The sequence below is a fragment of the Octopus bimaculoides genome, chromosome 7 (genome assembly GCF_001194135.2).
Source record: "Octopus bimaculoides isolate UCB-OBI-ISO-001 chromosome 7, ASM119413v2, whole genome shotgun sequence".
NCBI classification, from domain to species: Eukaryota; Metazoa; Mollusca; class Cephalopoda; order Octopoda; family Octopodidae; genus Octopus; species Octopus bimaculoides.
Genome location: NC_068987.1, coordinates 3581277 through 3595396, shown reverse-complemented (window position 1 = coordinate 3595396; position 14120 = coordinate 3581277). Strand labels below are relative to the sequence as shown.

The 14120-nt window shown below is 37.8% G+C and overlaps 1 protein-coding gene across 1 annotated transcript in view; it reads left to right on the top strand.

Moving 5' to 3' along the window:
• The first annotated feature begins 718 nt into the window (after positions 1-718).
• The window catches only part of LOC106871575 (NAD kinase 2, mitochondrial), a 19652-nt gene continuing 6250 nt past the window's right edge, over positions 719-14120 (top strand). The window contains exons 1-7 of the mRNA XM_014918080.2: positions 719-1075; positions 6479-6567; positions 7342-7512; positions 10403-10495; positions 11266-11496; positions 12303-12454; positions 13492-13629. Of these exons, the coding sequence (XP_014773566.1) occupies positions 803-1075; positions 6479-6567; positions 7342-7512; positions 10403-10495; positions 11266-11496; positions 12303-12454; positions 13492-13629 (1147 nt within the window). The 5' untranslated portion in view covers positions 719-802. The remainder of the gene's footprint in view (positions 1076-6478; positions 6568-7341; positions 7513-10402; positions 10496-11265; positions 11497-12302; positions 12455-13491; positions 13630-14120) is intronic.

The window sequence follows — 14120 nt, the reverse complement described above, 5'->3', positions numbered from 1 at the left end:
AATTTTGTCTATCAAAAATTTCGATAAAATCGGAATCAACACCATCTGAAGAAAATTTCATTAATATCCAGTTTTCTAAATGTTTTGAGGAAACCAAGTCGACAGGGGTCACTCTTGTGTAGGTATGCCTTTTAAATCAACGTAAAATATTCTTTTCTACTCTAAGCACAAGGCCCGAAATTTTAGGGGAGAGAGCCATTCGATTAGATCGGCCCCTGTACGCAACTGGTACTTAATTTATCGACCCCCAAAAGGATGAAAGGCAAAGTCGACCTCAGTGGAATTTGAACCCAGAACGTAAAGCCAGACGAAATACACCAACGTAAAATATTGCAGCACATTTTGTTCGATGCGCAAAACATTTAGCCATTTTACCATAACAATATCAAAAATTGTGGAACTCATAACTTTACAAAGTTGTTTATTTATACCATTCTACATTCAGAGTCTAAATGCCACTAGATCAATAAAATAAATACAGTCAGTATAACAGAATCGATTGAATCAGTTTAAAGAAAATTTCTTCACAGACATGAGACACCATGTTGGGATAATAGTGAGGGAAAGTTAGCATTTTTGCCTTCGTATAATATCTGGGGAAATAAATTAACACTTAAGTCTATGAGGAAAATAGAAGTTAAATCGAATATTAAATTATCGAATAATAATATAGACGTATATTTTTAACTGTCACGCATTGCATTATAGAATATGTAATAGATGTGTTATCGCTCACACAGTGGAGTTTTTTGTTAGCCCTCCACTGCCAGTTGTTGTTATTTAATTGTTTGGATTACATTAAATGACTTTGCTGATGTGGAATTGTAAAAGATTGTTATTGTTCAACTGCCTTCCTTCGTTGGTAAAACATTGTAAGAAATGTAGTCACTTTCAGAAGCAACTTCTATGTTCTTTTTCCTTGCGAACTTTCTTCAGTGGACCCCAACTAAACCAAACTAGTAATGCCAAACAAACCTTTAACCCGAAGAAAGCTGTTATTTTATCAAAGGTTACACGATATGAATACGAGAAACTGTTGTTTGGTGATGGCACTGAAGAGCAACTCATTCAAAATGTGAGCGTTTTATATTTAATTTATAATCATTATTTTATATCATTATGTTCTAAGTTCAAATACCGCCGAGGTCCACTTTGTCTTTCGTCCCTTCGTGGGGTCGATCAAATAAAGTACCAGTTAAATACTGAGGACATATCGTCGTTTAGCTCCCTTCCAATTATCGTAGTTAACCTTGTACCAAAATTTAAAACCATTATTTCATATCCTTGCATTCAACTTGGGATAAAGTCATTCTGGATTTATTTGTTTTTAATCTGCTTTAAAATATAAATCAATTAGAAAGGAATGTGGCCACCCAGAGACGGTGATATTATTATTTACACCCGTCTTTAAATGTCTAAGCACATGCAAATATATTAGATGGGATTTCCTTCACTTTTTGTTGTAAAATTGTTTTTTCTCCTTATCGTCAAAAGACGGTCGATAAGGTTATTCCATTAATAACCAAAATACGTAAAAGAGGTAAAAAGCAAAACACACTAATAGCACTCACATACAACGCATCTGTCCAGTATAGACACAAACATAATTGATCCATCCATCATGTTTTGTTCTACTTCTGTCTAGGGACTCGGATCTTTTTAATTACAATAGGGAGACAGGACGGAGGAAAAAGAAATATACAAAACAGCAGTGCCCGTCTCACCACCGGTTGCACCTAATTGTTACCTATAAACCGTCTTTGAAGGACCCCCTTCTACTGCATGTTCCTCAACCTGGGCCCAACCCATCCAGATAGACAGACAAGCAGGAGGCTTCTTCTGGGAAATAAGTGTATTTGAAAAGTGAGTTCATTCATTCACTGCCATAATTTAGTTACAAGGACGATCTTTCATTAGCTTGTACTTTCACTTTGTCAAATGGTGACCGATATCAATTCCATTGTGGTCTTGGAAGAATATTCTTTTTACGCTGACTGACATTTCGTGGTGCAGTTAAGACTTATGATTGGCGAAAATCCAACTTATGTGGGTGACCTGTTACTTTTATTGTGTTGTTGTTTAAGATAAGACTGGTTTAGAATATTTTCTTCTTGTTTCTGCACCTTAACAACAAAATACTCTCAACAACCGGATACAATCACACTTTCTCATCTTAACACAAAAAAGAATTCTTAAGTGCATACACACAGAAAAGGGGGAGAAAAAAAGGGGGGGGGATCCATGACAAATAAGCTGGCCATAACATAGTGCTGGGAAGAAAAATCTGTTTTGGTCAAGAAATAAAATCATACCAGTTCAAAAGTTTGACGAAGTGAAAATGGTACGCTAAAGTCAAAGATTGCGTAATAAACTTCCTTATAAAGATTTCACCCGAAACCAATTAAGATTAACTAAATATATTCTATTGATCGCTGGCTTCTTTTATACCGATAAAATTAATGCAAACATAAACAAAATTAGTGGATTATAAACTATTTCAGTCGGTAAGAGAATAAAAGAAAATAATCTTTCTCAAAAACGATCGATTCGTGTCTGTTTTATATCTCGTATAACCTCCAGTGGCGTACCTGGGGTATGAGAGGTCCGACTGCATTTGGGTCTGCAGTATAGGCTTTGGGAACCGGAGGAGACACAAGGGCACCCCCGGGCGGCACACAGCCTAGCTACGTACCATACTAGAACTGACGGCGGACCTTCGGAAGCGTCACGTAGGAAACTGAAAGCGAATTTTTTTTTTCCTGCGAATCCTTCCATTCTTTCTGCTAATCTGACAAGTGTTAGCCACTTAATTTTGCATACTTTCGAGTTTCGTCTTTAATAACATCCATCATGATAATGTCTTTGAATTTCCATTGAAAAGAACAACTGGCAGTTGTCCCACTTAAATGAATACTTATTTAGGATTTGGGTTAGTTTTTCAACCTTCTATCTTTTATCACTTAACTTGCTTCAGTCTTCGGATTTCTGCAAAGTAGGGGCAACACCTTGAAGGGCTTTGGTCATATAAGTTGACCTCAGGACTTATTTTTTACGTCTGGTATTTATTCGATTGATCTCTAAATTACGTGGACGTAAAACAAACCAACACCGTTTGTTAAGAGTTGGGTTGGGGCCAAACACAAATACATACAAACATATTTATGTATATATAATGCCACATAAAAGGCTCTGGTGCTCGTGCCACACAAAAAGCACCCAGTACACTCTGTAAAGTGGTTGGCGTTAGGAAGAGCATCCAGCTGTAGAAACCAAGCCAAAACAGACAGTAGAACACTGTGTGGATCCTGGCCTTGCCAGCTCCTGTCAAACTGTCCAACCCATGCCAGTATGGAAATCAGAAGTTAAATGCTGTTGATGATGATGATATGATGGTCTTGCACAATTTCCATTTACCAAATTTACTTCCAAGGCATTGGTTGGCTCATGGCTATAGTGGAAGACACTTGCTGTACAGTAGAACTAAATGCGAAAAACCATGGTTACAGAGTGTGTTTCTTAACCCTCTAGCAATGCCTGAGCTAAGAACTTTTTTCAAAAAAAGTTTCTTAAAACCCTTTCTCAGGATATATCCTGTGGAGTAAAATGTAAACATTTCAAGTTGTGTGGCATAGTGGTTAGGATGTTCAGTTAGTAGCCATAAGACTGTAGGTTCGATTCTTGTGCCTGGTAGTGTGCTATGCTCTTGAGTAAGACATTTCATGTTGTCCCAATCTGTAAATGAGTACCATCCAAGATCTGGCACAGCCTCCCCTCCTTCTCCCCTCAGGAAAGACTATTTACAAACTTTAGCACTTTCTTTTTGCTGTAGTTACTATTTCAGTTAGTGACAACTACTGGGTGTCCTTTACAAAACTGGAGCCGGTAGGTCTTGACTGTGGGGTTGTAAGGGCCAAAACAGAATTACCACTTTTCATATGAATGAGGCAAGTTCTCTGCCCCCAACCTTGCTGCGTCAGCTGCAAACCTGGGTATTGCTTCCTGTAATTCAGAGGAGCAGAAGATAAACAATTACAGGAGCATGACCAGCCCCTATCAGTTTGTGCCGGTCACTGTCATGTGACCTCAGGTGTTCTCTGACCCTGCATTGTGATTCCTCCACAAAATTGGGGTGAATGCTGCCTGTCTGAGAAATGAGCCCCAGGAGGTGGGGGTGGCTGTCGTTACAAGTGTCACTGGTCATTCTCCATGGCAATGCCTTTGCAATCATGTCCACAAGGTGTGGCTAAACATGCCATTTGCTCTGGGGTGTATAACCCATTACCCCCCCATCCCTGTCTTCTGCAGCTTAATTCCTCCCTGCCACTTTTTTCCTCTTTGTTTTCTTGGTGACGTAGTTATGGGATTTATTTTTCTCAATAATTTTCTCTTCTATACTGTTAATGTTTTTTCTTTCTTTCCTTCTGGTAAAAATATGTTGTTAATAAACAACAAAAAACAACAATAAGGATATAATTCAGTTGAGTTTATTGTAAAATGTAGGCAAACAAACAAAGTTTTCTTAGAAACATCAGAACCCTTCCATGTGGGCTCCATTAACTACATACAATCTGTTGAGTTGTCCTTATTTTCTTTTTTCTGAATTTTCCAAAATTGTAAAGGTAATTTACAGACATCCTGTATGAGGCTTATTCTACTCTATGTAACACACTTCTGATCTACTTTTGAAGAACTTTGATGGAAGGAAATTGGTTGCCTGACCTTTTATCTGGTCTGCCAAATGTGCTTCATGTGTCATTCGTCTCTAAACCAAGGTCTTCATGTCTTTTCATTCCTTTGTAGCTTGTTTTGACAATATTCTTGTTGACCTTTCTCTATCAGTTGAGAATGTCGCATCGTATTAATGGGTGCCAGGTGGTACTCAGATATTTAATAAATAATGTCAAACAATTTAAACACAATCTGCAGCATGGTGTTGCATTGTGTGCAGCTCCTGGTTGAAGAGATAAATCTATTTGTAGATATGTCCTCTGCCATGAGGCTGATAAATGCCTTCGGATAAAATATAAAACTCAAAAATTGTTTCTTATGCAACAACAAAGAATAAATCTCATTGCAACCTCCCTCAAATTTATAGGTACTGGCATGGCTGTGTGGTATGACGCTTGCTTTCCAACCTTGTGGTTCCAGGTTCAGCCCCACTACTTGCCAACCTCATGGCTTTAGGCTCAGTACCACTGCATGGCACATATACACACACACAGAGAGACAAAGAATAAAAGAGACTATGATAAATATATATATAGAGAGGGGCAAAGCATAAAAGACAGAGAGAGAGAGAGGGGCAAAGCATAAAAGACAGAGGGAGAGAGGGAGGTGCATAGACAGGTGTGCTCGTCTCCTGTGACCGATTTCTATTACATGTTGTATGAAGAGTGAGAGATGCTCATATGCAGAGAGAGTGTGGCAAATATATATATATATATAGAGAGAGAGAGGTAGATGGATGTAAAACCCGCTCGTGGACATGATAGTCAATGGGGGGGGGGGGCGTGAGCGTGCGGTGGGAAGGAGGAACCGTGTTTTTTCACTGTTCAGCTTAAAAAAGAAAGAAATTTAAGGAATAGATTTTTTTGACGGAAATATGCTGAACAAGTACTTTCAGTTTGGTAATGCCCTCTCCAAAGGAGAGTCTGTCTCTTATGCCATCAAATACCGTATCTCCATATCGCGATTTAGAAAGGGGAACACACCACACACGTACACACACACGTACACACACACGTACGCACGCTTGCACACACGCACACAGACTGTATATGTAGTAAGGGAGATAATTCCTGCAAACTACTTCAGAGTAGTCTCAAAATGCTGCTGTTTTCTGCCTCTGATCAAATAACCCATAGGTTCTCAAAGTGGGCGCTACCGCCTCCTCCCCCCCCCCACACGGTGGGCGTTGAGACGGGGCAGGGGGCGCTGGTGCCTTAGTGGGGTGGTTGGGGTTCGGTAGAGAAAAAGGAGGTGTTGGGAGGAAGGCAAGTGGATTGAGGGATGCTATGAATTTATTGTAATATTATTATATAATATTATATTAAATATCAAATGATTCATAGTATATATAAATTAGTAAAATATAAAATATTTATTTATACGTAAAAATAGGGGTGGGGGTGCTGTGAGATATTATGTGGCCATGGGTGAGAGGCGGTGGCCCAAAACGTTTGAGAACCTCTGATGTAACCCTATTATGAAAATTAATCCACTCGCAACCATATTGTCTGTCTTTATTATCATTTTTGTTTTTTAGGCATATAAAGTTCTATTCTGCATATGGTTGAGTGTGATTTCATAGAGATTTAGTATTCATTTCTAACAAGTCAAGACTCTCTTGTGGATTTGTGTGATCCAGTTTTCAATTGATACTCAATCAAAGAGCTAATTTTCTCATCTCTCTCTGCCTTTTCGCACAACAGAAAACAAATTTATATGGACATATTGTATTTTTTATTTTTCTATTTAGCTGAGAGGAAAGATGTCTGATTACTATGGCTTGCTTCAAAGACACAACATCCATCAACAGTGCGTCCAAAATATTACAAAATCACTTGAGTAAGTTGGTAAACATTTTCTTAGTATTTTTGATATTTTCAGAATTTTCCTGAAATTAAAAGTCTACAAATTTATGATGCTTAACAGTTTTGAATGAAGCAAATATTTTAATTGTATGTTTAAAAAACGAATAAAGTTTTTGTTTTAGACTCGCTGTTTATTAAAAACACTTGGTGTCTGCTGTTAAATATTGTTTTATTACAAGACAGAATAATATTAAATAAATTAAATAAATTGCAATAGGAAAAAGTACAAGTGTGTGCTTAAGAAGTTTGCTTTGGGTTCAATTCCACTGCATTGCACCTTGAGCAAGTATCTTCTACTATGTCCTGGACGAAAGCCTTGTGTGTGGTAGGTAAAAACTGAATTTATACACACATTTTGTGTGTATAAATATGTATCTTTATATGTGTGTAAGTGAGTTTGTGTGTTTGTGTGTCCTTGTTTTGGCATCACATGATTGTTGTAAACAAGTGTCACTGTTATACAAGCAGTGTCATTCATTTTGAATGTTCTGCAGGAACATGTCCTGGTCATAGGGAAATATTACTTGGCTTGGAAATAGGTAAGTGTTGGCAACAGGAAAAGCATCCAGCCATAGAAACATCTGCTTCAAATAAACTTTGGTCCATGTAAGAATGGAAAAGTGGACATTAAGTGATGATGATGATGATGCAAGAATTTCAGTAAATTCACAATCATCCAAACCATTGACTTTCTCAGAAAATTTCTTTACTTTGGTTTCAGATATGTATTTTCTTTTCTTCTTGTTAGGGATCTTGGAATTGAAACAAAGGTTGTGCAACGATTTGACTTTGACAGTAATTTAATCAACTGGGCTGATATAGTGATCTCTGCTGGTGGAGATGGTACTTTCCTTTCGGCTGCAAGCAAGATTACCAACCGAGACAAGGCGGTTATTGGAATAAACACTGACCCTTCCAGGTAAAGAGAATTCAGTGTTTCTAATTAGAAAGTTTTCCCCTTCGATTCTGTATCATAGGGGCAGGGCATGGCTATGTGGTAAGAAGCTTGCTTCCCAACCACATAGTTCTAGGTTCAGTCCCACTGCATGGCACCTTGGGCAAGTGTCTTCTACTATAGCCTTGGGCAAACCAAAGCCTTATGAGTGGATTTGGTATTGTAAAAAATGCATTTGGCCAAATTTGGACATATGACAGTTTAGCAGAATAGCAACGATATATACATACATACATAATGTTTTTGACAGCTTTGGCTATGGTAGAAGACACTGGCACATAGTGCCATAGAGTGACATCCACACATTAATGCCCCACTTTTTCTATTTCTTTTTATTACTTTTTTTTTTTTAAGTGTGTCTTTGAACTGCTTCCTTTGTCCTTTTCATGTTTATTTTCTTTCATTCAACTGGGAGTAAAACTTGTTTCTGTAGCTGATAGCCTTGCTTTTGCATAATATGTCTGGTTCCACTAAACATGGTAAACAGGATCTTAATGTAGAAGATATTGGTTTGCTGACATTTCTCCATATTTTCTGCTGCTAGTTCCACATGATTTCTTCAGATCTATTCAGCAGTATATTTCTAGCTCCTGTAGATGTTGCCCATATCTTGTCCAGTTTACAGACTTATATGAGAAAATGGCTACAACTGTCATACGTACCATAAGTTTGGCTGTCTCAGACCCTGATCTTCCTATACCAGTCATTCAGGGATCCAAAGGTTTGTCTGGAACATTTTGTTTTGATGTTGGATCTCCTCATCGCTATCCACATTCTTTGAAATGTCCTTTCCATCTGTCGTTGACAGCCGTTTGTTTCCTACATGAGTTTTGTACTGTCCTTAGATGTAAGGGCTGTTGGACTTGTTACACTAGGACCCTAGATAGATTTAAAGGCATGCAAGAAACCTTTTAGCTCATGCATGTCAGCCAGTTTCTGCATTTTAAGTGTTTTGATTTGTCACCAGTTGTTCTTCATTGCACAGATTGTACATGTTTGTCTCTGAACTTCTGCAGCAGCAGCCTTACATGTTGGTAAGATTTCTGTTTGCACTTGTTATTCTTTTTAACTTTTATCTTTTTCTTGTTTCCCTCCTTGGGCTGTGGCCATGCTGGGGCACAGCCTTGAAAGGTTAGTTTAACAAATTGATCCTAGTATTTACGACTTTTAATAAGTCTAATAATTATTCTATTGGTCTTTTTGCTGATCAGCTAGGTTACGGGGACATAAATAAACCAACACTGGGTGCCGAGTGGTGGTGGAGGATAAATACAAAGCACAAACACACACACACACGCGCAAGCTCACACACACACATGCGCGCGCGCACGCTCACACACACACACACATTCCAAAGAAAGAAACAGAAGTTTACCAAAAAGTACTTGGCACAGAACATTCAGAATTGGAATGAGAGAAAGAGACCATCACACGGGCAGATTTAGAGAATTTCATGAAAGCATACTATTTCTTCGTTTCAGCCATCGCAAAAATTGACAAACAGGGGGAGAAGCACTGCAAAACAAAGACACACCACGTGGCTGTACGACCCTCGTCCAATGCTGCCAGTCAGCAGACTGATGCCTGAGGGTTGCATCTAGTGGCTTATAGCAGCAGAAGCCTGAACTACAATGTGCTTGTCCCACTGAGAACATTTCTAGTTACTTTCGGGTATCCCCTTATATATATATATAATATATATGATGGGGAGTGGTTTTTCTCAGTTGCTTCTGTCTAACAAATCCACTCACAAGACACTTGTTAGCCTGGGGCTATAGTAGAAGACACCTGTCCAAGGTGCTGCAATGCGGGACAGAACCTAAAACCATTTGGTTGCAAATCAAGCTTCTTTACCACCCAGCCAAGTCTGGTTTGTAACTTTTTTGTGTTTGTTTGGTAAGTCTGTAAAGAAAAACTCTCTTCTTTGCCAACGAGCTGTTTGATTTGAGCGTTGTCCTTGTCAAACCAGTCTGATATGTTTTCTTTCTGTGGACCCTAACACCTCCTGACAAGCTTCTCTTTCACTGAAAACTCATCAAGGATCATTTGCCTCTCCCTTCCAAACGACCGGGTCAAGTAGTGTAAAGCTAATTATTTAAATAGGTAAACAAACTACGTTAATGGCACCCAACTTGCTTAAATAACGGGTATGAGTCAATGGGTAAATTTATTCATAATTTTTCGTTGCTCCAGACATGAATATGTAACCTCCTCCTCCTCCTCCTCTTCTCCCCAAGCAGCCGGCTTCAACTGTTCAAATAGGTGACAGCTTCATTTATAACACACACACAAATGGGCGCAGGTGTGGCTGTGTGGTCGAGAAGTTTGTTTCTCAACCGCATGGTTCTGGTTTCGGTCCCACTCTGTGGCCCCCTTTAAGTAAGTGTCTTCTACTACAACCCTAGGCTGTCCAAAGCATTGTGAGTGGACGTAACAGGCAGAGACTGAAAGTCATCTGTTGAAGTTGTTTCTTTAATTGAAGTTGTCAGACCTGAAGCAACCCTGGCACTGAGAGGTCATTGATGAGGGCGTGGATGGTGACGGGCCAGGTTTATACCTAGCTCAGTGGATGACTGACCAAACAATTGGTTATACAATCAATTAATTAATTGGTTAAATAGCTAACTAAATAACTAATGATAGTAAAGAAGTGAAATAAAACCAGGGTGTGTGTGTGTTTTATTAACTGGCTTAATGACCCTCCCAAGATGCAACAAAATTTTCTATAATAATTCTTTTTAGAAATAGATGAAATTGTTTAAATCTTGACAAAAAATTTAGAAATTCAATAAAACTCTTAGTTTTAAATTGAATTGTTATTCACTTTTAATTAAAGTTCTTAATATTTTTCCAGATCTGAAGGTTATCTTTGCTTACCCAAAATCAAAACCTACAATTTGAAATCTATGAAAGCCTCTTTTGCCAAACTTCTTGCTGGTGACTTTCGGTGAGCTTTTAAAATGCTACTCTCTTATTCTTACTATAAATTTTCAACCTTTTTGCTGTTTAATGTAACATTTGTGTTATTTTGTTTTTTTATGTCTTATAATGTAGCATTGTACTTGATAAGATTATGCTTAGCATATCTCTAAGATTAAAAGATTAGGTGGTATTATTTAAGAAATTAATTGATTTTAGATCCTGATGATGATGATATGTGAAGAAAATTATTGTATTGTAGAAAGTGAAAGCAAGCAGATAGAATGAACCTGTAGTTTATGTATGTCTATTTCTCTTGTTTGTTAATTTTGATATTTAATGATCTCCTTGCATTGTTATTGCTTTCTCTAATACACTGGTTTTCTTCATATTCCACAATACTTGAAGTAAATTAATAATTCATAGGCAGTGTTTATGTTTTTAACACTGTTGGCACTGTCAAATTGAATGGTACTACCTAGGTATCAAAACCATAATGATATCTGTTTGGCAGCTGATGATGGACGTATATGTTTGATGTACTTGTTGGCTGTAAAGCATTTGTATCTTATGTTCTCGTAGCTCCTATTTGTTCTTAATCAAAATTCTAGTTCTCACAAAAAGTAAACTTAGTTGAAGATTCTTGGTTTACGGTAGTTTTGCTGTAAATAGTTTACCATAATCTGATTTTGCATGATAGTTGTCCATTGGGATTCTAATTTTGGTAAGAGTAATACTTGTTTAGGGGTTCCTAAATTAGAATATTATATTTTATCTAGTTTTTCTTTGTCCTGTCAGATGGAAGTGGCGCCAAAGAATTCGAATCAGTATGTCCGGAAAATATATGTATGATGATCCTGTAGAACTTCACGATCAACAACTACACTTTCATGAACATCGTTTCACTGAGCACGTCAGGGAAAACGAAATGTTTAATAAAAATGAGTCTTTAACACCAAAGGACACAACTCGTATTTTACCCTTATTGGCTCTTAATGAAGTTTTCATGGGCGAATCTTTATCATCACGGTAAGAATTAAATCTTTATCCTTTACAGATTAACAATCCCAGATCTAAAATCGAAACTTCCAGACACCTTACTACTTCTGCACTTACAGAAGTATGATTAACCAATTCCACCACAATTGGATTGCCAAGAATAAGAAACACTTTGCATTGCAAACTCCAGTGGATTCAACATACACATCACCACTTCATTTCCGTCCACTGCAATCTCTTTGAGAACAGCAACAGCCCTACTGATACCCTCCCCTACTCCTAAATCTTGGACACACAGCTTCCAACTTTCAGCTGAGACAACAACAACAACATGACTAATGAATTACTGGTGGTTGTGTTTATTACACATCCATCTGGGTTTCTTTCAACTTCAGAACTGTATCTAATCTTGGCGATAGCTGCATTTTAATTTCAAGCCTAGGTTCATCATAGAAGCTTGCTTTCACAAAACAGTTAAAATTAGACATTTGCTGTGCAAACTACTTCTATTTCTACTCCTAAGAGACTTAGCGTTCGCCCCTTCTACCATGGCATGAATCTGGTATTGATCTCTTTATGTTGCCATAACTCTGTAACTTAGCAGTTTAGCAAAACTGACTGACAGAATAAGTACCAGATGTTAAAAAAATAGCCTAAGTACAGGGAGCGATTTGTTCGACCAAACCCTTTAAGGGGGCGCCCCAGCATGGCTGCAGTCCAATGACTTAAACAAGTAGAAGATAATTCTTAATTACGATAACACAAATCGCTTCCCTTTTTGTGCAAAAATGAAAATGAATTTTTTTTTCTTCCTTTTTTTTTTCTATATTTTAAAGAGTTTCATACTATGAACTTTCTATTGATGAAGCACCAAAAATCAAATTGAAAAGCTCAGGAATAACTGTCTGCACAGGAACTGGCTCCAGCTCTTGGCATTTCCATATTAATCATATTCCACAGCAATCAGTTCAAGAGATTCTTAAACTTGGTAAATATTTCTAATTCCATTGTTGATTATTGCGAAGTGTGCATGGCTTAGTGGTTAGGGTGTTTAACTCACAATCATAAGGTCATGAGTTCAATTCCCAGCAATGTGTTGTGTCCTTGAGCAAGACACTTTATTTTCATGTTGCTCCAATCCACCCAGCTGGCAAAAATGAGATGTACCTGTAATTAAAAGCGCCAACCATGTCATATTATGTGTCATGCTTAATATCCCTGACAACTACATTAAGGGTATGTGTGTCTGTGGAGTCCCCAGCCACTTGCATGTTAATTTCATGAGCAGGCTGTTCCGTTGATCGAATCACTGGAATTCTCATCGTAGTCAGTGGAGTGCCAGTCACTGTTGATCTTTGAATAACTGAAGTCCATATGTCGTAGAACTGAACACTTCCACGCCAAAACTGTCTCAAAACTTGTTTCCAATTTCTGTCATTCATCCTTTGACATGGTTGAACAACCAATCCCAACCAGTCGGGATTTGCTGTACAGGTTTCACTATTCATCCTTTCGATCGCTGAATACAAAGCATGGCTTGCGAGGCCTTCATTTGAGTGATTTTCCTGTGTCAGCATCTCACCCTTGTTTTCCAATCCATTTCCACACAGCTTTATTAGAAACATCAGAACACTTCCATGTGGGCTCCATCAGTTGTGTGCAACACATCTAGACAATACAATATAATAAATTGTGGAAGCTGCAAAGATAATTTATTCATATGGCAGAGTTGATTTATTCATGTAGCAGAATTGGTAATTCCTTCCACAGTTACTCAGAGCTTCTTGCCACATGCAATCCATGGCACTAAGGGGTTCTTATAGATTCATTTCATAAATAAATAAATAGATCCTCATCTTAACCATCATGGCCTTTATTTTTATATGACCATCCCCAAATACAACAATATCTATTTCAACACACGAATTCACATCAAGAATCTTGCAAAACAAATATATAAATGTAATATAATGTGTTCTGTTATATTGGAACTGATTTGGTGAATATTGTTGTCTGTTATTTCAGCTGGAAAAGTTGCCAAATGTGATCTGAATTGGAGTAGTGATACTGTCCGAAAGGTTACTGAAAGTTTCAACCAGTCTTTGTGGTTTGATCCTGAAATCCCTAAAATGGCATACACTATCAGGGATCCTGTCATGAATAGTAAGTTTAACCTTTTATATCATCATCATCATCATCCCAACCACGTGCTTTCGGGTTCAGTCTCACTGCATGGCACCTTGGGTAAGTGCCTTCTACTATAGCCCCAGGCCAATTAAAGTGGATTGGGTCAATGGGAACTGAAAGAAGCCCATCATGTGTGTGTGTGTGTGTATATATATATATATATATATATATATATATGTAAGTGTGTGTGTATATATATGCACACACACTCACACACACCTAATGAATGCTTACAATTTTACAATTTTTTTTCACATTATGTACTTAATTATAAAAGCGATTCTCAAACAATGCTCTACCAGGAGATTTGAGTACACCATGGATTTAAAAAAGGAAAATTTCATCTAGGACTTTACAAAAATTTATTCTAATACTTCAGGGCCACTGCACACGTCACAGCAGTGCTAGAAACCAGAGAAACCAATCCCACCTAAGGCGTACTAAAACGGACAGCAGGTGGACATCCG